The sequence below is a fragment of the Leopardus geoffroyi genome, chromosome A3 (assembly GCF_018350155.1).
Source record: "Leopardus geoffroyi isolate Oge1 chromosome A3, O.geoffroyi_Oge1_pat1.0, whole genome shotgun sequence".
Taxonomy (NCBI): domain Eukaryota; kingdom Metazoa; phylum Chordata; class Mammalia; order Carnivora; family Felidae; genus Leopardus; species Leopardus geoffroyi.
Genome location: NC_059336.1, coordinates 132,025,045 through 132,049,012, shown reverse-complemented (window position 1 = coordinate 132,049,012; position 23,968 = coordinate 132,025,045). Strand labels below are relative to the sequence as shown.

The following is a 23,968-nucleotide window of genomic DNA, read 5'->3' as shown; positions in this document are numbered from 1 at the left end:
GCCGGTCTGTCCTCAGTGGTCAGGGAAGCTGTCAGAGCAAAGGACAGAAGCCACGGCTTAATCCTCAGCACTGAGGCCTCGTGGCTGCGTGGCCCACAAGAGCGGGATGAGCCAACTCAGAAACACCGGAATAGGGCAACTTGCTTTAAAAAAAATTTTTTTTTTAAACATTTATTCATTTTTGAGAGAGAGACAGAGCATGAGTGGGGAGGGGCAGAGAGAGAGGGAGACACAGAATCCGAAGCAGGCTCCAGGCTTGAGCTGTCAGCACAGGGCCTGAAGTGGGGCTCGAACTCACGGACTCGAGATCATGACCTGAGCCGAAGTCAGACGCTCAACCGATTGAGCCATCCTGGCGCCCCAGCAACTTGCTTTTAGAGACTTATGTGACTTTATTCTGATTTCGGGTTTTAATTTTGGTAGATAATCAAGGAGCAGGTTCCTGAGATTTTTTTTTTTTTTTTTTTGAGAAAGAGAGGGAGTGAGCGTGGGGCAGAGGGGGGGGGGGGGAGAGAGAGAGAGAGAGAGAGAGAGAGAGAAAGAGAGGGAGAGAGAAGCAGGGTTCACCTGAAGCGGGGCTCTCGTGCTCGCCTGACACGGGGCCCGAGCTCACAGCCATGAGATCATGCCCTGAGCCAAAGTCAGATGCTTAACCGACTGAGCCACCCAGGCGCTCCAGATTTCTTAGATTTTGAGCCATGACTTCTCACATTCCCAAGAGAAATGCTGTTTTTGTCTTAAGGCCCTCAAGCCTCTAGAGGCGTGACCATTCACTCGTGTGACCTACAGCGTCCAACTCGACACCACCTGTGACATGCGTCCCTGGTGCCAAACCCCGGTCCAAAGGGAGGGACAAAAGGGGTCCTTACTGACTCAAGTTTATAGCCTCCCTCTTGAAAAGGGCATGCTCATACCACAAAGGTCTTCCTCTGCCAAGATGAGGGACAATCAGGCAGATGTGCCGGGAGTTCACAAAACGCAAATGCAAAATTAGTACAGAGTGGTAATTTTTTTTCTTCCAGCAAAAATTCAGTTTGTTGGTTAGTGTTTTTGCAAAATCAGAGTTTGTTTTTAAATTCCTGGGAGTCAGGTTGAACGAAATCAGGTCACTTTTCTTACCAACCAGCCAAAACATATGGAAACGTACCTAAATACGAGAACTACGAACACGTCAGGTGTGGGCCCTCCACTCTGAAAGCACATAACACGCGCTGGGAAAACCTAACAGCCACCGAAGAGGGTGGCTACCAAATGCTCTGTAGTAACTGGAGGCGCAAGGGCAGGAAAGCGGAAGGAGGGGTTTAAGCCAGGTCCAGAATGAAGACCTAATTCTGGAAAGATAAGAGGACAATCCCAGGCGAAAGGGTAAGAGCAAAGGCACAGCAACCAGATCGATTTGGTCCGGGCTGGGGGCTTGTCCAACAAGTAACAAGCTTTGGACAGTAGGCTGGGGCCGGCTGGGAGGCCTTCTACATCACGAGTGTGGATTTCAGCCCGAAGGAAGTAGGGGAACACTCAGGGGTTCTTTAGCCCTGAGCTGGGGGAGCGACACGAAAGTAAGTGGCGGTGTCCTCACAGGCAGGCGGGCGGCGACGCTGAGCCCGGGAGCGGGTGGCAGGGCCGTGGGACCAGTCCTGAGGATGCCCGCTTTGGCGGTTGTAAAGATTAGGGACCAAACACCCGAAGACAAAGTGACGAAGAGAGATTCGTTTCTAGAACACGCCTCCGGCGGACAAAGGACTTTTGCTTACGTGACCTCAGAGCAGTTTGTAAATCACAAGCGTTGTCACATTTCACACTTAAGGAACAAACCACTGGTTACGAACGGCGGACTTTCGGCAAGGCTTCCCGGGCCACCACCTTCTCCCCGGCCCATCGTTCCTGCTCAGGAGAGGCTTTTTATTCTGCATCTCCTCTTAAGAAGAGGCGTCCGCGGGTCGCTCCTCTGCTCCGGCTCACCCCCTCGTTAGGTGGGCTCGTCCAGTCGCACTGCATCCGTCTTCGCACACGACCTGACGTCTCCCGAATCGCACCGCAGAGCTCGGAGGTAACTCGATCCCAGCCCTCGGCATTATTTTTCAGTATTTTGATTTGTGACTCCTCTTGAATTATTATTTTTTTTTTTACACGGTTTTAATTTCAACTTGCTTCAAATCTCTCTCTGAAAGCGAGAGAAGTTTAAAACAGGACTCTGCATGACGCCGACAAGAATCCTGTACGACAGACGAGTGTTTTCAGACGAATTTTACAACTCACTCACTCACTCACTCGGTGATTTGTTCAAACATTTATTGAGCACTTTTTATGTGCCAGGCATGGTGCAAGGCGCTGGGTATAACAATGATTAAGACAAAGTCCCTCAAGGAGCTCACAGTCTAATGGTAAACTACTGAGTAAACTGAGGCACAGAGTGGTAAATGATTTACCCAATGAGGTAGAAATAGCTAGGTTCTTAGAAATGTGGGACTAGAGCTGGAGAGAGGGCAGGGTACAACCAACTCATCAAAAGTAAACCCCTTTGATTGAAAAGCGAGGCTGCATACAGAAACGTTACAAAATCTGCTTGCAAAAAGGTTAAAATAGTTTCCAATTTTCATCATGATTAAATTCATGTCTTGCAAAGAATTAAGCCATTACCTGATAGCATTTCTATACTTGCCCCTAAAGCCTCAGGGCCCACATTAACCGGCTCACACACACTAACCCTGGAGGAAGCTTGAAATCAAGAAGTATCAGATTTCAATTTCAGCACTGGGAACCATATGGAAACACTTTAATTAAATCCACGATGTTCAAATGTCTAGCATATTTATGATACTTCTACATGTAGAAGTTTGGAAAAAACTTTCCTCTAACCCCCATTCTGAGGATTCTAATAAGTTATCGATACCACAGATATTAGAGAATTTGTCTGTTACTTTCCATATATACATTATTTTGGCTGTACAAGGGTGGAAAGTTTTACTTAGACATATTACATAAGTCATCTAAACATTATACAGATATATACAGAGACATCACGGTTAGACGCCTGTGTATACTCATCCAAGAGCTAATTGCAGACATGAACCCGCGTAAGGCAATTTCCTGCGTGATAATGACACATGATCCTTGAAGGGAAGGGCAGAGTCCACAAAGCACGGTCTGCTTCAGGCCCGACCGCCTTTCTCAGGGATACTCTCCGTGACGGAAGAGTATTATTTCAGTAGGCAGGGTGTCTATTTCACTGACAAAAAGCAGTGAATAATTATAAAAAGAGTTGTTTTCAAATGCAGAAACCGTAATTACCAGTAGACCTAAGTAGTGAACCCCTCAAAGCCACCACTGGCCTTGATGCTGTCTCGGAGAAGCAGAGAACTTCGTGGATGATTTATTGCTCTGAGAATCAAATCTGACGCACGATTCACCCACACGGGATGCTCCCCAAAACTCCACACACGCATCTGCAAATGCTGTCAGTTGCTCACTTCAAGTAATTCTTCACTTTGTTGTGGAGGCTTTTCTTCTGAAAAGTAACAAACACGGAAGAAATTCTCCTGAGTGAGGGTTTGAAAGGCGGACAGGTAAGCGAACATGCACTTCAAGTGCTTAAAAGAACTCCGAAGAGCCCTGGCCAACAGCCACACCGTTCTGTCAATGGCAGAGGCTCCTGTTGTAAGTCTCCCCAGAGTCAAGCGACGTCGCACGTGCACCCGCCAGCACCTGTCAGAACGGAGGCGGCTTCTCTACCCAGAGGCCGCGCTGGGAGGCACCACCACGGCACCGACTAGATTCTAAGTTTTCGAGATCAAAACTGCACAGCATCTGGGGCGCCTGGGTGGCGCAGTCGGTTAAGCGTCCGACTTCAGCCAGGTCACGATCTCGCGGTCCGTGAGTTCGAGCCCCGCGTCGGGCTCTGGGCTGATGGCTCAGAGCCTGGAGCCTGCTTCCGATTCTGTGTCTCCCTCTCTCTCTGCCCCTCCCCCGTTCATGCTCTGTCTCTCTCTGTCCCAAAAATAAATAAACGTTGAAAAAAAAAAATTAAAAAAAAAAAAAAAAAAACTGCACAGCATCTAACTCTGTTTTTGTTAGAAACAGGCTAAACTACCTTGTCGTCTAATAGTCTAAATTACCTTGTAATTCTTTAACTCGTGTTTTCGTGGCTAGAAAGAGTAAAAATATCCGTAAGGCCATAAGATGCATTTATAACAATATACAAAAATCATATGTATATACATGAATTTAAGATTCTAATGATTTTTTACATACATATATATATATATTTGTATATACAAATATACAAATTTGTTTTGTATGGTTTTATAAAAAGCCATCAGGATCTTCAATTTTCCTCATCACACACTTGGTATACTTACCTTTATCGGGGTGTTCTGGATGTTTGTTTTTAGATGAAGAGGTGCCCGCTCCTTCAGACACTTTATTACCCGAATGATCGTGTTCCACCTCACATAAATAAACATCGATGGGTCCTTTGGTGCTTCTTATGTGTACTGTGATAGAGTCCTGGTAAAATATAAATAAAACGCCATAAAGAAGACATGTCAGGATGTCTGTTCACTGATTATATTTTTTCACTCACTAGAACTGCAGAAGTTTCCATTCAAGGGATATTGCTGAAAATTTAAATGCGGGTGGTTTTCTTTCTATCGTATATTTGAAAAAACCACGGACGTGGCCAAGTCAAGGGATATTGCTGAAAATTTAAACGCGGGTGGTTTCCTTCCTATCGTATGTATGAGAAAACCACGTACGTGGCTTTAGCCACTTCAGTGTTGGCCAATAAGCCACCGGCCAGCTCACGGGGCTGAAACGACTCGATGGGAGTCATGATGTGACTACTTCAGCACTCAAGAGCCCATTTTTCTCTACTCAAGGAGTTGACCCCTTCTAGGAGTCGGTCCCTGAGGGTCCACGATCAGTGTCTGGGTAACAGGGAAATCTAAAATACCCTGTAGTCTCAAATAAGAAGGGTGTGTTCAGAGTTTTTGACCCGAGAGGTGCTGAGTTAACTGAAAGAGCCACTCTTTCGTCCACGTGAAAAAGATGAGATCCTGACAAAACGTACCTTAGTGACTTAAAAAAGATTTAAAAAGTACTGCGTATAAAGGACTATTGATTATGATTATTCACATCTTTTGGCTTTGGATTTTTCAATTTACTCGGGATTAGTTATTTTTTCTGTAAGGTATCAGGAAATAGGGGCTTCTACTGACAGTTATGCTAAATCATCATCTTTGTGTGTGTGCCAGGACCCCGAAACGAACCAATTTACGCCAAAATCTGAAGGAATGGTTCCAGTTATACATGATTCCTTTGCTGTTTTGACTGGAAGAGGGTTCAACTGTGACAGAGTCTGTTCTCTTCCCCTTTCACACGGGGAGGCCCGGGCTTGGCACAGACACCGGGGCCCCCTCCTGCCCCACAAACCTCACTGTCATCTCCTAAAAGGGCTCGGTGAGATGCGGTCTCTCAGAGGGGCTTCTTGGTACCAGACGTGTAGGCCAGAGAAAGTACACGTATGCTCAGGCTCTAGATCACCAGGCCAGGTCTGGTTTGCATGGTATTATCTTACGCAACTCAAAAAATATCTCTAAACAAAAGACACTGACGTTGCTCGGAACTGGCAGCCAGCCGAGGACTTCCTACTCCACCAAATCAGAGCTGACAAACGTTTTCCATGAAGGCGCTCGTGGGCCATACGATCCCCGTGTCACAACTACACAACTCTGCCATCACAGACTGAAAGCGGCCAGAGACAATATATCTAAACAAACGGGCAGGTGGCTGTGTCCCAACAAGACTACGCCTCAAAGCCAGTGAGCCAGATCTGATCTGAAGCCCAACCACCCTGGCACCAGCTCCCCAGATCTCGCCCTGGATCTCTGCGGGCGGCGGGCTCCCCTGCACGCAGTGTGCTCCTGTCTACTGCTCCCGCTCTTGCCTGACCGCGGAGCAGGGCTGCCCAGAGGGCCCACGTTCCTCAGCCTTCAAACTGGACTCTCAGTCTCGGGCGGGATCAAAAAACCCAGCAAAATCTGGCAATTACGGCCTGAGGCAGCTCGTAGTGCAGGGGGAAAAAACCAAAACCCTGTCAGTCACTGCCGAATGGACTATCATGTCCCCGGGTAAGGATGTGTTGAAAGATTAGTGGTTATTTAAAAAAAAGTTTGAACATCTCTCAAACGACTCCTATTAAACACAAATGTTGCTTAGGAGACTTGGATTATATCCAGATCTAAATAAAATAATGAGGAGGCGTCACCAAGAAGTCACAATTTGAGTGTGACTAGATTAAAGGCTGTCCCCTGACTTATAATACACTGTCAAGTAACAACATGGCGCTCACTTGGACAGTGGTCTGGTGGGGATGAAAGGACAGACGAGTGGTAAGAACATTCTTCACTGTGAGGGAGGGAGGCCCCTATAGCAACGCAGAGCGGTCACTATGAGCACCGATGGGTCTACAGGCTGTCAGAACTTGATGATCTGTCCCCAGAATGGCCACATTCCTTGGTCCTGATTCCATCCTTACCAAGCAACCTTCTGATGACCAATTATCTTTCAATATAAACTTTCCTGCAAGGGAAAGAGTGTGCTAAGCAGCTGGCAGCTGATAAACATCTTTTCATTTATACAGCAGTATTACATTTCATATTAAATGTACCACTTAGGGGGCGCCTGGGGGGCTCAGTCAAATGTCTGACTTCGGCTCAGGTCATGATCTCAACGGTTCCTGAGTTTGAGCCCCATGTCGGGCTCTGTGCTGACAGCTCGGAGCCTGGAGCCTGCTTCGGATTCCGTGTCTCCCTCTCTCTCTGCCCCTCCCCTGCTCATGCTCCGTCTTTTTCTCTTAAAAATAAACAGTGAAAAACAATTTTAAAAAAATTAAATGTACCACTTAGCGTTCCTGTTTATTCTTTCTTTAGTCTTTCATGAGCTTGGTTAGAGTGAACTTCTAGAGCCTTGACCGACACTCAATCTGGCACTTCAGCAACGGGGCCAATTCTTGGAGATTCCTCTAGCAGGCATCACAATAGGTTATAGCATACTGTGGCACAGTGGAGGCACTGCAGCACGTTATAGTATAGGAAGAGTTCACGGACAGAACAATGGTCAAGAACACACTCTGGAGACAAACCATCTGGGTTTGAATTCTGGCCTGTCGCTTACTGTGTGACCATGAGAAAGTTAATCTGTGTGCTTCAGATTCCTCCCCTGTCAGAGGATCGTGATCATGACCGCTTCCTTTGTTGCGTTATGCAAAACAAGCTAAAACGTGCAAAGTGCCTCAAGCGACGTCAGATGTGCAACTACCACGCACATGATGCTTGTGAAGATATTACGACTGCAACACAGCAGCCTGAACAGTTGACCTGCCCCCATTCTTTACAAGGTCTTCTTAAACATGCAGGGATACCTACTTCTCTGGGAGCGGGGACATCCAGTCTCGTTTCTGCCGGAGCTTTCACTGCGATAACAATCTGTTCGTGGAAGGCTTGGATGCTGTGAATATCTTGATACGTCACGTACGCTAGTGTAAACGTCAGTCAAGGGTCTCTAAGCAGAATGCTACTTACGGAGGAGATAACTGATCTCTGATAATACACGAATATAAGTGTCATGTTAGAATCTCTGTAGTTTTTATGGGATACAAACTCACAATTAAGGAAAGCAATTAGTAGAAAATCATTTCATATATAACTCTTACTACTTCATAAACAATTCCTTAGACTTTACAAAATGTTTTACAATATGTATAGCTCAAAGAATTCCTTTAAAGCCTACCGTCGTGACTATGGTGACAACTTCCAGACAAACTGTCCACATACACGTAACACATGCACACAAAAACCTCAGGTGAAGGTATTTAACTGCTCCCTGCCCCCAATTCCCTATTCGATGCTAGATCTAACTATGAGAACGTTTGGGGAAAAAATACTCAATTTTGATGAGACTCTCCAAAAATGCAAGGTGGAAAAAATCTGTAAAAAAGAAAAAAAAAAAAAAAAAAGTGGCATCAATCTGGAGAATATGTGTTCCAGGACTACCGTGTACTCATGGGATTTCCCACATCCCAGATTATTTTCCATCTCACTACGTGAATTTTTTTCTTCTTGTTTTACTGCGTTGCTGAAATGTTACCAATTAAGTGACTTACTGCATTTCCCCAACATTTTCTTTCTTTCTTTTTTTTTTTTTTTTTTTGCTTACTTCACAGACTTTCTGATTAGGTAGAGGAACAGCATTTATTTCCCTTGTGATAATTGTACCGTGAAAATAGGTTTTAACTGATGCAGAGTGTGAGTAAACTCAAAGCATGAAGCAGCTGGGAACCAGTGGAGCCTCACAAAGGTGCAGTGAAAACAGAGCAGTAGGTGGGCCCAGGAGAAGAGACCCAGGAGACCCAGGAGAAGATCGCCACCAAAGACAAGTCTGCCCCGCTGGTCCCATGTAGCTACACCGGGCTCTGTGGACCAGAATGGCAGCTGCCATTTCATCCACTGCCATTTCAATGGCAATGTCATCGTTTCAGAAATAAACCTCAGTGGGGTGCCTGGATGGCTCAGTCAGACAGAACTCGTCCGACTTCGGCTCAGGTCACGATCTCACAGTTCGGGAGAGCCCCACGTCGGGCTCTGTGCTGACAGCTCAGAGCCTGGAGCCTCTTTTGGATTCTGTGTCTCGCTCTCTCTCTGTCCCACTTGCGCTCTGTCTCTCAAAAATGAATACATATTAATTAAAAAAAAGAAAAAGAAACCTCAGTTAACAAATTAGGGAAAACCTGAATTTCACAAAAGCCAATTTCACAAAAGATAGTTTGCTATCTTTACAGCATTCTGACTAAAAAACGAAGCAAGGATGTGTCACTACTTTAATTTGATATGCAACATGAACCTTGGTACACGGTCTCAATGTAGCATTTGACCTGAACAAATGCCACACGAAAGAGGAAAAGGCAATTATCTGTGTATGTTTGAGGCTATATTCCTAACTCTTTGGTTACTTCAAAATTTCTAAAGGTCTAATTTTGTACCCTGAGTATATGAATTAAATTCCCAGGCTGACCCTACTATTTAAAGTAACCTCTGCCTTGGAAGGGGAATTTTTTTTTTTTTTTTTAAAGGACAGAGTTAAAGGATATCTTTCGTTTTCTTTGTCATCTGTTAACTCGAACAACTGCTGGGCACAGTCCTTAATCAGCTCGTCCAAAGCATCTTCCATTGCTGATAAGTCAGAAAGCTCCTCCTGCAGCTTCTTCTGTTGAGGCACCGCCCCAAAATTGCTAAGGTCAGACCCTCTTTAAGAGAAAGGTATTTAAAAAAATAATAGTAATGACAAGACAAAAACAAACAAAAAACTCCCTGTGAGTCACCTCCAGGAGATGAAGACACAAGTTAGGTTATTGGAACTTCTCCCGATGTTGACATCAGGCATTTCCCAAAGCGACAGACAAAACTAGGTACTTCACTTCACTCCTGACCTCCCTGTATTCCAGACAACCATTATTCTTCGTAGAGCTACACTGCTTTCTGTCCCCGTTCTAGTCTCTTACACAGGGATCTGAGGAGACCCAAGGGACCGTCAGAACTTTACGGAGACTGAGTGGTGGGCAAAGCGGACGAAGCACACCGAGCACCGCCCAAGAGTCAACGAGACCCAGGTTAGGTCCCAGCTCTAGCACTGACAGCAGGACTTTTGAGAAGTTGTAATCTTTTGGTCCCCTGATGACAAACAAGGGGTTCTGACTAAAATGACAGCTCCTCTGATAAAATTGAGGATTCTCCCTAATGTGCATCTTCTATCTGGTTTGAGCTGAATATACGATTGTATGCATTATTCTTAAAAGATGTATTTTTTTTAGTTATTACTGTCTACCTTATCGCAGTGGTTATGATCTGACCCGAGCAACTGATACTCATTGTTTTTCTTCTTCATGAAAAATAATGAGGAAAAAGGCTGTTACTACTTTACCTTTTGCTTGCTACTTTTCAAATCTGATTGCAATCAGCGATTCGGAATGCAATCTGATATTAACCCCTAAGGTGTTATTAATGTTATTTAGCAAACACGTTCAGATTAGAATTCAAACTGCTTTTCTGTATTGCTGAAAAAAATAACTTCCTTTATGAACCCCTTTCCTCTATCAGCAAAGTTCATTATTTAAAACCATTTCATGATCTTTGTTGGGACATCTGTCATTGCCTGAAATGAAATGTATTTACATGCACTTCGAAGCTGGAACTGTTTCTTACTCTTCCAAAATTTTTGCCTGTCAGAAGCATTAACAGCTTCTTCTCATGCACACACACATCCACATGTGTATTAACAGCTTTCTTCTTGTGCATGTATGCACACACACATCCACGTGTGTATCTACATCTATGCCATAGGCTTTTTCTCCATGGGATCTTCCTCATCAAAAATAAAGTCTTTAGCAATTGCCTTTTAGACATGGTCCACTGATTTTTATTTTTACATTCAGGACAGTGTGGATCCATAGTCTATCAGACTCATAACCACCTGGGGTAATTAAGAAGGAAGATGAGATTCCCACCTTCCCCCAGAACAAATGAATTACAACTCTTGGAGCAGGAAGCCTCTAAGCGTTTATTACATTACATGGTCTTACGACGACCTTAGCGACTTTCTTCCTGATGGCAATAACCAATTGGAAAAAAATTTCCTAAACAATCAGATGTTTAAGGTCTTCTTATGATCTTGAAAAGTCAGTCTTAAAACCGATTATTATTCCATTTAACTATTCCATAACACCAGAATGATATCCTAGATCTATGGCTTTTATTCAGTCCTAAGTAGGAAAAAAAATACTTATGTACCTTGTGCGACAACAAATGAACAAAATTTTTATAGAATCTTTTTCTAGCAAGAAGCCATATCTTACTTTGTTTTGTCCTGTCAAAACACTACAAATACTAGTTTGTTTCAAACCTGGGTATTGTCACTTAAGGAGAAGGAAAAAAAAAAAAAGCATGAAAAGTTCAAAACCAACTCACATCCATCGAATATGGTTCTTAGACTTTTTTTCAACCAGATCGATTCCATCTAAGACATTGGTGATGTCATATACTCTTCGTTTCCGCACCCCCAGTTTCGTGGCGACCTTGTTTAAGTCGAGAATCCCCCCAGGAGCCGATCTGACAAGATCCATAAATTTTCGAGTTAAATAAACCAGAGATACATCAAAACGAGGTCTCTTCACTTTTAGAGCTTCTGGGAAACAAAACAAACAAATTTGTAAAATTCTCTATAGCATTTCTTTCTCAGCTCATTAAAAAAAATAATTTATCTCCTCAGTAAGCATAGACACCCTTCGAAATTCTACACACTGAACACATCATAGCTGATTTTTATGAACTAGATTTCTCACACCAAATCAAAATGCATCAGCCTATGCCAAGTAAGCAAAGGCTTTAGACTTAACAGAGTATCTGAAATATGGAGCCAGGTCCTCTGGACACGGGAATCTGCAGGGGTCTGCGGCCTCTTCTCAAACATAAAGCGGAGAGTTTGCATTTGTACCTACACCACTCTCAGGAACAGGATTAGAATTTTTTTCAGTTTATTTTGAGAGAGAGAGAGGGCACGAGCAGGGGAGCGGTATGGCGGAGGGGAGAGAGAGAGAGAAAATCCCAAGCAGGCTCTGCACTGTGAGCGCAGAGCCCAACACGGGGCTCGAACTCAAACTGTGAGATCATGAGCCGAGCCGAGATTAAGAGATGGATGCTTAACCGACTGAGCCACCCAGGCGCCCCAAGACGTTCTTTATAGAAGCAAAGGCAGAGACTTGGCTTTTTCTCTTTAATACTTAAAATGTTCCTGTACGTGTCACAGTGTAACCCTGATGGAAGTTTCTGTAAGAGCTCAACCTGGTCTTCCATTAGAACAATTAAGACATACCTTGAGGAAAAGCAAAAGTCTTCAAACTGATTATTATTCCATTTTTAAATATTCACTAGCTTATGTTAACAGATAAGCAAATAAAGGGGGGAAAATGTCTTTAATTCCCTCCATCCCTCACCTACTGTGATTCTGGTTTTTCATACATGCCCGGCCCCCTCCACACACAGACATACTGTCAATATGTATACGTGACTTTTAAAAACAAAAGAACAGACTATCCTCTAGCATGTTGTTTTAACTCAACATCGTGAACATCGTCACTTGTCAACAAATGTATTTCAACGTTATTCTGAAGGGCTGCGTGATAGTTCACTTCATGGAGTATTTGCTACACTTACTCCGATACTGGAAATTCCAACTGTCTCCAACTTTGCTGTTTGGCCCAATACTTTGATAAACCTCCCTGCAGCTAAATTTCTGTCTGCATATTTGTCTCCTTCCGGTAAGTTCTGCGGTTTGGAACTGATGGGTAAAAGGGTACTTTAAGGCGTGTGAACATGTGCTGTTACACCTGCTAGCCTACCGATTTCACACAGTGATGAGGGCCTCAGAACTGAGTATTACGTTCCTTTCATCTTTCCCTAATTTGATACTAAAAAACAAGTTCTTAATAGTTTGGTGTGCAGAGTAAATAGTTTCAGGAATCACGGAGCTGCCCTTTTGGGGTGGAGAATATGATCTCTCCTTTCTGCTACTTTCACAGCCTACAATGACCAGTACGCTTCAGAAGAAATAGTCACGCTATCTTCAATCGGAAATTCCCGTGTTCTAAATCTCTACAATGTCACATTCAGTTTAAAAGCTGTTGGTGGTTACTCCAAGAACACAAGTATGTATTTTATAATGCACATGTCTTCTCTGTGGAGACCACTCCTACACTTCGGATTAAATGGGATTAGGGAGGAATGAAAATTTCATTTAAATTAGAAGTCAGGGGGCGCCTGGGTGGCGCAGTCGGTTAAGCGTCCAACTTCAGCCAGGTCACGATCTCGCAGTCCGTGAGTTCGAGCCCCGCGTCGGGCTCTGGGCTGATGGCTCAGAGCCTGGAGCCTGTTTCCGATTCTGTCTCCCTCTCTCTCTGCCCCTCCCCTGTTCATGCTCTGTCTCTCTCTGTCCCAAAAATAAATAAACGTTGAAAAAAAAAAATTAAAAAAAAAAAAAAATAAATTAGAAGTCAGAATTCTACCAAAACCCGTTGAAGACTACAAAAGAGAAATTCTAACTTTATTAGGGTTTTTTTTTAATGTTAATTTATTTGTTCTGAGAGGCAGCAAACAAGCATGAGTTGGGGAGAGTCGGGGAGAGGCGGGAAGAGGTGGAGAGAGGTGGAGAGAGGGAGAGAGAGAATCCCAAGGAGGCTCCGTGCTCAGTGCAAAGCCCAACACGGGGCTCGATCCCACGACTGTGAGATCGTGACCTGAGCCCAGATCAAGAGTCGGATGCTTGGCTAACTGAGCCACCCAGGCGCTCGAGAAATTCTAACTTCAGAAAGCATAAATCTAATCACCCTCATTACTAACAAAACATGGTCTTACAAGCTCAGGATAAGAACACTGCCACCATGTTAGCTACTTTAGAAAGAACAGATGTTAACTGAAAACCTAGAATATGATAGTTGCTGAAAGAACATAAACATGACTTAAAAAGGTCTTCAAAGTGAAGATGTTCCCTAGTCGATCACAACGCCCTGAGGTCCGTGCTAAGAGAGGTGTCCAAGCTGCCTGAGAAGACGAGACGAAACCTAACCGGCACGGGAAGGAAGGAAGTCCTCACGAAGGGGGTGTGTGGGCAGAGGACACGAACGTGAAGAGGAGGGTGTCTCCCCTCTTGACAGAGGACAAGGGGCTTAATGAGACAGAGGAAACAGCACGTCAAAAGACAGAGCTGTGTCTGAGGACAGGTGTATGTAGGGAACCCCCAACAGGCAGAGCTTCAGCGATGGGTGAGGGCGGCAGCTGGAGGCCCAGGCCACCCGTGGGGCAGGAGACAACGTGCAAGGGCCCCGTCTTTCCACCTGGCCGCTCTCCACGGCCTCGCTCCTCTTAAGGATCTGAGGTGGCTTATAAATTTAACACAAATAAGTAAAATGAAATACACGAGGAGTCGGAGTTTTCTCTGTATGTAACAGAACATCGTGGAAGAATTCCGGGTCGAGGGAGGTCCCGATCCCATTTTTGTGTTAGGAAAATCACACCGGCAGCAGCGTGGAAGAGCCTATGGGCAGACAACCTACTCAGGAGGCTATCTCGCCACATCAGGCAGGGAGAGACGGAGAGTCTACACTAGAAGCAGGGATCTAGCCCCATACTTACAACTAGAGGTGAAGTCAGAGAGGTGGGGAATTGAATCCCGACCGAGCAAGTCCCTTGACCTCTCCGGGCCTCAGTTTACTCAACTATAAAAAATGAAAAACAATCCACGCTTACATTTTAAAGGGTTGTAGTGATAATCCATGCAAAGAGCTTAACACAGCTCGTACCGTACAAGCTCGACGTGTGTTAGATGTTACCATGAGGTGGTGCTGTGGGCTGGACGGAGGACACGCTTCACAGGTAAAACGGACCAACTACAGGTGAGATTGTGGCAGGGGCCGAGGACAAATTAGGGCTGATATTAAGATTTATCTGGGATCTACGCACTGTCCATCCATCGCGGTTAGGACCAAAATTAAGAGAAAATCAGGGGTGGGGCGTTCTACAGTTATAATTTCCAGAAGGATAGGGAACTAGAGCAATGGGCACTTCGCCTCCTTTAACTGACTCCACGCCCTGGTCCGTGGCAGAGGTGGGAGACAGCAAAGGGAGTCCCAGGAATCTGGAGGGCAAAAGACTGGCTCTCCTGACTGTGGTCAATGGCCTTCAATTCTGCTGACAGCAACAAGTAATCGCTCTCACAGAACTTCGAGAAAACACCCTTAAACATAGACCATTCACTCATTCAGAGCATATGTATGCAGGGGAGGCAGAGAGAGAGACAGGAGACAGAGAATCCCAAGCAGGATCCACACTGTCAGCACAGAGCCCGATGCTGGGTTCGATCTTATGAACTGTGAGATCATGACCTGAGCTGAAATCAAGAGTTGGACGCTCAACCCACTGAGCCACCCAGGCACCCCGGACCATTCCATTTTTAAAATGCATTTCCCTAAGCAGCAAAGAATAAACTGACATTTGTTTACACTACTCAGCCCACAACCTCACAAGTGTTTGCTGAAAATCAATGTACAAATAATACATTTTCAGTTTTGAATCAACTTATGTACATTTAAAATAAATCATTTAAACCATATGAAGTTCAAACTACAAAACCTAAAACCTATTTAGGAATCAACTTACTTCTCATGGACACATACTGTACATTATCTTCTAAGTTAATCCTTATTTTTGATGGCTGGAAAAAGGAAAACACAGAAATGTAAATTAGTAATTTAAAAACAATGATGCGAATGAAAAAAATGCAAATGAACAGCATTTACTGGAAAATATAGAGGTTTTTATTCTCCCTGGGGTGATAATTTGGATGCCAGAAAAGCACTCTTTCTTCTAAGCTGTCACCACCCTAACTGTACTCATGACTGGCAGGGTTCATGGAGTTAAGTTTCTAACGCTGCACGGGCTTTGGTACGTATGGACGTTAAGTAGTTACAGAACGGGTGGAGGAGAAATGTGAATGAGAAATTATTACTGAATAGGCATTACTCTATCATCTGTATCAGATACTGAGAATAAAAAGGAATACGAAGATGATTAGGACACTGTCTCTGATGCTGGAAAGCTCAGCAGAGGTGCAGAATAGGTCTAAACCAGGAAATGCTCACCCCTTGCTATCTAAGTGTAAGTGGCTCTAAAAAATTTGCTCACAAGCTTTCACAGGTGGCCATGCATTTCCACTATAATTAATGTAAAAACAGCAGCATTTATTTCTTTAATTAAAAATTATTTTTTTTTTTTTAGTTTATTTATTTTGAGAGAGAGTGAGCACGCACGCAGGGGAGGGGCAGAGAGAGAGGGAGAGAGACAGAATCCCAAGCAGGCTCCATGCCTAGCTTGGAGCCCGACTTGGGGGCTCAATCCCATGGCCCTGGGATCATGACCTGAGCCAAAATTAAGAGTTGAACGCTCAACCAAGTGAGTCACCCAGGCGCCCCCAGCAGCATTTCTAATAATGGAAAATAACGTATGCTACATAACTAGAAACCTTGGTGTTAGACTAATTAAAAAAACCGCTTCTTTTAAATTCTTCAAACAACCAGGAAATGAGTACTAGTTCTGCTACCAATGACTACCATCTTATCAGGTATTTAGAAGCTATGAAAGTTTACGTAAACTGCTAGTAAAACATTTGCCACGCACTTAGAAACTGTTTTTGCAAAAAAGAAATAAAACATTTAGATAAAGCCATGTAAACAAAAACCTGTATTAGCCTCATGCTTACAACAAACTACAATGACGAGAGGAGCCTCCAGACAGGCCGTGATCAGGTTCGGCTCTTGTCAAGTGAAAAAACTCGCCCCCAAACTGGCTGTAGCAAAAGTGGGATAAGAGAAGAAGCAACAGGAATACTGTGGATGCACCCGGAGAGGGATATCAGAGAAGCATTCACCAGGAAGGGGATCCCCAGCTGGGCCTTGAAGGACAAGCCAGATTTTGCCTGAACCTGTGGGAGCTTCACGAAGGAGGGAAAAGATAGGATTCCTAGTGCAAGAAATGAAATGAACCCAAAGTACGAAAATACAAATCGCATGGTACCTTTTGCATACCCACCCGTGTGGCTGGTGCAAGACTGACTTGACACGGAAGTCGGAAGGGCATGAGGCACCACCCTCGACACAGACACGGAAGTCACGCTAAGGAGTGTGCGCTAAGGAGTCACGGCAGCGAGGACGCCCGGCAGATTTCTGAATGAGAATGTGACATACCCCAGCTCACGGTGTAGGGATGGAAGTACGTGGCAACACAGCAAAAAGTCTGGGGGGTGAGGAAGCCTAAAGGCAAGGTGGACGGCTTAGAAGCTCTTTGTCTGCCTCAGCATTAAGGACCAATCTTTGCCACGACGATCTCCCTGCCATTTAGGACAAGATTATAGCATCTACCAGCAAGTGAACCTCGTATGGACTAACTCTACCGACAGAGAATTCTGCTAGAAGATGCACTCAGCTGTTAGGATTTAAGGGAAAACGCAGACCTGCTGGGCTGTGCAAAACCAGAGTTGGGAAGGCCTGTCTCGGGGGAGGGCCTGGGCCTGACGAGCCCTGCTAAACAACAGCAGTGATTTGCAAACACGGTGCCCACCGCTGAAACGCTGACGGGCAGTCCTATTAAAGGACACAGATGAATGTGACCCACAGTCATTGCTATTTTTACATTTAACCCTTCTGCTAAAAGTGTACGAGACAGCGTTTATCGTAGCAAGATTCTTAAATGACAAATAACCCGTCTTTATCACATTGCTTTGCAACATATAAACAAATACCCTGAACTCTTCTATATTCCTAAGAGAGTACACAGGAAACACAGAAAGGGTTAACGCCACTGCGCTCGTGGGTGCCGTGCTACAAATAGACTGCTGTTCTTAATTTAGAGTAGCAAGGCCAAGGCCTACATACGAGTACTTGACGGCATCCTAACTGGCTCTCTCGGTATCTGCTTGCCACATATTTCAGAAGGGCCTCTTTTCTGCTCCCTTCTCTCTCGTCCTCTTATCGAGACGGCTGCCGTTCCCAGGCTGGCACAGGGATAATGCCTCAATCGGGCACAGCAGCAGAAGCAAGGACAGCTTTCCTCACCACACGTGCAGCTGCACCACCTGGTCTACGCCGAGTCTGCAGGAGAGCAGACTCCAACAGCAGCCATTGTTTCTTCCTTTTGACTATGAAAACACGATCTCTTTATCTTGGAGGAATCACAACAGTCTCACAGCCCCTTGGGGGCAGACATCCTAGATGTATAAACCCTACAGGTGTACAATTTCGGAGATTTCCAAAGCGTCCACAGTGATGACACATTCATCTCGTTTACATTCGAGATAGTTCTTGGCTTAAGACTGGCTTCAGGACTACCAGTCACATGACTTCGTAGACACTGAGAGATGCCAGTCTTTATCTGAAACGCAGTGTGTTGATGGAATTTTATTGTCCGTTTTCCAAGCTGCTGTGAAGATTAAAGGAAATCTCGTAAACTGTGAAATCCTCGGCGAGCCTAAGACACTATTACCCTTCTGCGTTTTGAAGCGGAACAGTGCCTGGCACATTTGAGCGCTTGGCAAACATTTGCTAACATCTGAAGTTGAAAGGGTACCTCGTCACAGAGGACTTCAACTGGTAAGTAACTCAGAGCCCGGAGACGGTGAGTATGTAAGACACGGGGACACAGGGTGAAGACGCGCTCTTCTGCACCCCATTAATACAGATCCCTGAGACATGCTGGGGTGCCCTTTGCTGTTTCCTAATACAACATGTATCACCTGGCTACCCCAGCAGCTACTCCAACTTTGGTCAACGGTTTTCCGTAAGAAGGCCAGGAGCTTTTCTGGGAGTAGAAGGGACTTGATAGGACTCCTTTTGAAGTGGTTTTAAAATCAGCACGAACGTTTCCTCACAGAAAAGTTAGTGAGCTATTTAAAAAAAAAAAAAAAGAAAAAAAAAGGAACCAAAATGCCACCCCTGCACTTGACCCCACGTTACTGGAGTCCCTCGCTGCAGAGCAGTGCGCCTCGGCCTCGGACAGAGACCGGCGACGCTCTACTCTCTTGTGCGGATCCAAGTGTGGACCCGGGAACGGAAACAGGGCTGGAGTGGAGGGGGCTCCCCCTCAAGGTCAGGAACAACTGAGCCCCTCTCAACAGGGGGCTGTCCAAGCTCCTCCTCTCAGGGACACCCGTTTGCTTTTTCTGTTGAAATAATCTCAGCCTTCGTAAAAGATGCAGAAGAATTGCTACATACCCTTCATCCAAATCCCCCGGGTGTTCACGTTTTACTGCATTTGCTTTACCGCTTTTTCCTCTGTGGACACACGACTTTTTTCCTTGAATCAACTGGGACCAAAGTGCAGGCCCTTAGACAACCCATGTGTATCTCAAGGATATTCTCTTACACGGCCACTGTACAGTCACCAAAGTCTGTTCAAACTGAACAGTTTTGAAAGAAACTGTCGGCAGAACCCTGGGCGCCGCGGTGAAGGTTCCAAAGGAGGCGAGGACTGCGCTGTCAGACGCCGGAAGGGAGACCTTGGTTGTTACGCGAAGATGGGATGCCCACCGTCCACCGCACTTCCGAGGGAAGCAGGTGCTAACGGATGCGGGTGATCTGAGATTTCCCTACAACGTAGGCAAATCTGGCACCTGTCTCTCCCCGCAGCGCATAGAATGAGAGAGAGAGAAATCGAGAAATCGAGAAAAGGACTGTTAAACGAAAAGGAGCCTGGACTTAAAGCCTTTAAAAATTCTCAGCTTCTCCAGAAGCTCAGAGTAAGAAATGACTTCTGAGAAAGACCAAATCAAAGGCATAATCCAAAGAAGAAGGTGAGGGTGTGACTGCACAGCTTGGGGGTAAGACACCCAGTAGATCAAAGCGGGCGCCTCACAGCACTGCACAGTCACATAAAAGGCCTTGACGGAGATGAAGGATGAGCCCCACAGATCCTCCAGATCGAAGCCGGGGCCTCTCGGAAGGTCTGGGGCACCGTCCATCAGCCATTCGAGCAGGAGCCCGAGCTAGAGGAGGGTTTATCCTGAAGAAAGGTGGGACTTGTTTCCGCTGAGTGAGCCACAACAGGATTCACAAAAGGTCCACACCGTGTCTGAGAGAACCGTACCAGCGAAAACACCGTCAGCTTGGACTAAAAGGGACACAGGGTGTTTAAATCGAAAAGAGGAGACTCAACACCCCAAATTCTACTGCCAGGAAGCAGGCCGAAAAAGTCACTCTGTTACAAATAGGCATTTCCTTTCATGAGGAAGAAAGGAAGACACACACAGTGGAACCAACAGCCAGAGAGTCGAGCTGGGAGCAGAGAGAATTGCTCCCAGGCCCTGGGACCTAACCAAGGAATTTCTAACGTTTCCCAAGCTGACTTTCAGAATTGCTCTGGACCAGTTACCTTCCCCTGTGATTCCCGTCTCCTCCCCTGGGAACGGGAAGGTCTGCGGCAGCTACCCGGTCTGTCCCAGCAGTGTGGGCTGGGTGTGGAGGGAGGAGGGTCAGATGACGGTCTTTTTAGTTTCCCTGGCCTGGAGACCCGGAGAAGCAGGACTGAGCTGGGTTTCAGGAACTGGATTCTTCTTTTATTCTGTGAGCAGAAAACCTGTTCTTGTAAGGCTCAGAGTGTCCCAGATTAGGCCAGCGGGAGCCTTTGCAAAGTGGTTCCTGTGCAGGGCACTTACTCTGGACCTTTCCAGTGTCTTTATGGTGGCAGTCCTCCCATCCCTGCGGGACGAAGCTGCCCAGGCCGCAGCACAGACCACGGCTTCCGGTTCTGCCCCACCGTGGGCTGAACCACGTCTCCATTCCTCTAAGGAAGTCTCTCTGAGAGCTCACTCTCGGGTAATCTCCCTGAGGGATGACTGGGGACAGCTCAGTGGTAGTCACATCCCAAGAACCTTCCCTTTCAATCCTCACACAGTTTCTGTGCCCCATTTGTTGACTGAATACCCAGCCTGGGAAGCGAATGGAGAAGGCAGAGGCCGCCAAACTTGAAAGATCAGTGCGACCGATCTGGGTGCACACAGCTCTCTAGGAACCGGGAGCTCCTGACAGGCAAGCCAGAACATCCGAGGCTGTTTTACCAGTGCTTCAAGTCCCACATCTGAAGACTACGCAGGAAATTATAATTTGAGATCGCAAAGGACAAAGAAAAGAGAAAAGGTCATTTTAGGGACTAAAATCTTAAGCATTGCCTCTAAATTGGTTAAGAATTTCTCTATACAGATGCCTCTTTGTACCGACTGCCTATTTGGGGGAGCTCTACTCCTTTAAGAGCTCTTGGGAAATCGACCATTAAACAAGGGGTTTGCATTCACCTCACTCATTCGATTTTCCCTTACTTTTCAAAGTGCAGACTAAGTTCCACCTCCAACCAACCCTACACCTTCTCCCTTCTCTAAATTCCGACAGTTTTCAAGCCATTTACCTGGGGAACATCACTCAGATACATAATAACTAATTTTTGCACAGCTATATAGTTTGTTAAATACTTCCAGTCACTAGGCAGTTAAAAAACAATGAAGTAGTTGTTTATACCACCAGTGTACAATCAGAAAAATAAACACACATTCAAACATTTAAGTATCTACTTCATCCATCCAAGAACTATTTACCAAATCCTTTTGTGAGAGGCACCACACCGCTGTGTATGAAATGGACAGAGTCACTGCACTCAGGGACCTAAGAGCCATACTTTGCAAAGACAGGGTGGGCACAGGGTGCTTTAGGAGCACAAAAGGAGTGCCTAACCTAGTCTTGAGACATCAGGAAAGGCTTCAGACAAGGGACCTCTACATCTAGACCTGAAAACCAGGGCAGGTAACAAGAAAAAGTAAGTTTTGGAGGGGGGAGTATGTACATGTAGGAATCCAAAAGAATACGGAAATTTGGAAATCTAGTAACTACAAGCAGTTCAAAGAAGATAACACCAGGAACTTTATTATATTAAGAAGTTTCTACTCTATTCTGAGAGCACTAGGGAACCATGATTGATTAAGCCAAACAACATGATCAGAAACATGCTTTAAAGACCATTATAGACGGTTACTATGTGGAGAACATATAGAAAAGTCTGGGGGGCTAGACCAGAAGCAGGAAAACATTGCAACAACCTTAAAGATAGATGGCTACAGGTGCAACTAGTGCTGATTAGTTTCATTAGATCGGGAGAGGAGAGGGGGTCAGTTTGGAAAAGGGTAAAGGCAAGGATGATGCCTAACTAAGATGCTAGTTTGGACAATATGGTGGGTGTGGTACCATTTATGAAGATGAGACACAGCAACGTTGTTGCCTGCTTAGGCCAAGATGATCGTGAATTCAACGCTGGATAGGAGTTTGAAATCTAAGTAGAAATGTCGAGTAGACAGTTGGAAAACTGAGCTGAATTTATAGATTTGGGAGTCATTATGATGTGGCAATCAAAACTACCAAAGTAGATAAGAATATCTAAGACTTCAAGGGACGTGTGTATCTTCTGGTATTAAATACGAAATTAAGTGGTTTTTCGATGGTGAGAGTTCAGGGCTTGTATCAAATTCTCAAAGGGGAAGACCCACCAATAGAGATGGTAACAATAAAGAATGGACCAGAAATCCTAGGAGGGGCGAGTGACGTCCCACATGAAGAATGCGTAGGGAGGGTAGAAGAAAACCCCAAATAACACGGGCATGTAAGGAACGTGGAGAAGAAGAGGAGTTTGCAGGGGAGCACAGAAGAGACCAGATGACTACATCTGGAGCACCACGAGCAGGTTGCATCAAAGAAGCAACTCAAAGCGAGTTTGCAACAAAAGCAAGACATCAGTCGGTCGTGTCAAAACTACAGAGATAAGGAGTCAGACATCTGCTGGAACTGACAAGGTTGTTGGCAACCTTGGTTAAAACAGTCTTAGAGCTGTGCTCAGGGCAGAGCACCCCCTCCCCAGTGGTAATAACAGTCAGCAGTGGACACAGGGAATCCAAACAGTTTTTTGGAAAAGTTTGGAGGGAAGATACAGTAGGTGAAAGGGCAACTAGAATTAAAGGAAGTCTCTTTTGAGATGGGGAAATATTTAGGATGCAGTTTAAGTACGTAGTCAAGAATTCATCATCACAGGTCGGACATTGTGAGGTTAAACCCAGGCTTTCCCAGGCACGATCTAATCACTGGCAAGTCACTTAACATCTCCAAGTCTATTTTGACAAACGGAGAACAAGAATAGTAATGTCTCGGGACTGCTGTGAAGAATTAAATGAGACTATGCTCACAAACTATTTTTGAGGACTGAGTCACCATGGGGATTGGGCTTAATATTAACTTCAGCAAACATTTAGTCATTACGGGAAGAAACAAGCAGAGAAGTTGAAAACACGGGGAGAAACAGAAAATGATGAATTCATCAACGCCTCTGAGAACCAAGGATAATACACTGCTTGTAGTCTAGAGCAAGAATAGAGGAAATTAACCTTATGCAGGGAGGGAGCACAAGCTTCCTTAATTTGCTGAATGGGCAGCTGCGGGGTGGGAAACGTAGGTTTTAAATGGCCGCAGTTAAGAGAATGGGAGAGGAGAAAGAAGAAAAAAAACCAAATACGTTGCAGAAATATAGCAAGGATCCAGTGTTGGTAGAAAAACAGGGCTTTACAACGCGATGCTGGGCAATATTCTCCAACAGCGCTGCGCAGCCCCGAGGTAACAGCCAGTAAGACTGACAACACGTTTGGGAGCAAGTGTTGAATGGGAAGGCGAGAGAGTTCACGTGAATGACCAACCAGCCTGCGGGAGAGGCGGGGAGACCGACGAGCAGCCAGGAACCCGGCCCAGAGGGAACTCACGACCCAGACGACTGTGGGTCCGGCTTCCCCGCGAAACGAGAGCAGGCGGCCGGGCCTGGGACCCGCCCCCGCCCCCGCCCCACCCCGCGCCGCGCCAGGGCCCCGGGCGCTCCGGGCACGAGCCACCCCCGGGGGCTTACCAGCAGGCCCTCCACGTTGATGGGGTCGCGGCACCGGCGGCGCACCGTCTCCTCCGCCGGGTCCACCAGCAGGCTGGGCAGTTTCCGCGCCGGCCGCTGCTGACTCATGCTGCCCAGCCGGCCGCCCCTCGCCTCGCACCCCGCGAGCTCTCCCGCCTTCTCCCGCTCCGGCCGGGCGCCGCCCCCAACGCGCCGGTTCCCGGAGGCCGAGCACGAACCGGGCCTGCAGCTTGCTCGGAGGCGCCGCTGCCTAGGCCGGCCCGCGAACGAACGCGCCACTGCCCCACGACCTGGGGAGCTCCGGAGCAGGCCGGAGGAGAGCAGGGCGACCCACGGTTCTCAGGACTCCAGGCCCGCCATCTTCCCGCATGCGCAGTGCGCCGCCCCCAGTGCGC

At 46.0% G+C, this 23,968-nt stretch overlaps 1 protein-coding gene across 1 annotated transcript; it reads right to left on the bottom strand.

Annotated features, from left to right (window-relative positions):
* Positions 1-2,275: 2,275 nt before the first annotated feature.
* E2F6 (E2F transcription factor 6) lies at positions 2,276-23,968 on the bottom strand. The gene is made up of 7 exons (XM_045447705.1): positions 23,574-23,968; positions 15,258-15,312; positions 11,016-11,232; positions 9,143-9,298; positions 7,422-7,536; positions 4,356-4,503; positions 2,276-3,505 (listed from the first exon to the last, which is right to left on the bottom strand). The coding sequence occupies exons 1-7, from the start codon at positions 23,679-23,681 to the stop codon at positions 3,456-3,458; spliced, it is 849 nt and encodes a 282-aa protein (XP_045303661.1). The 5' UTR covers positions 23,682-23,968; the 3' UTR covers positions 2,276-3,455.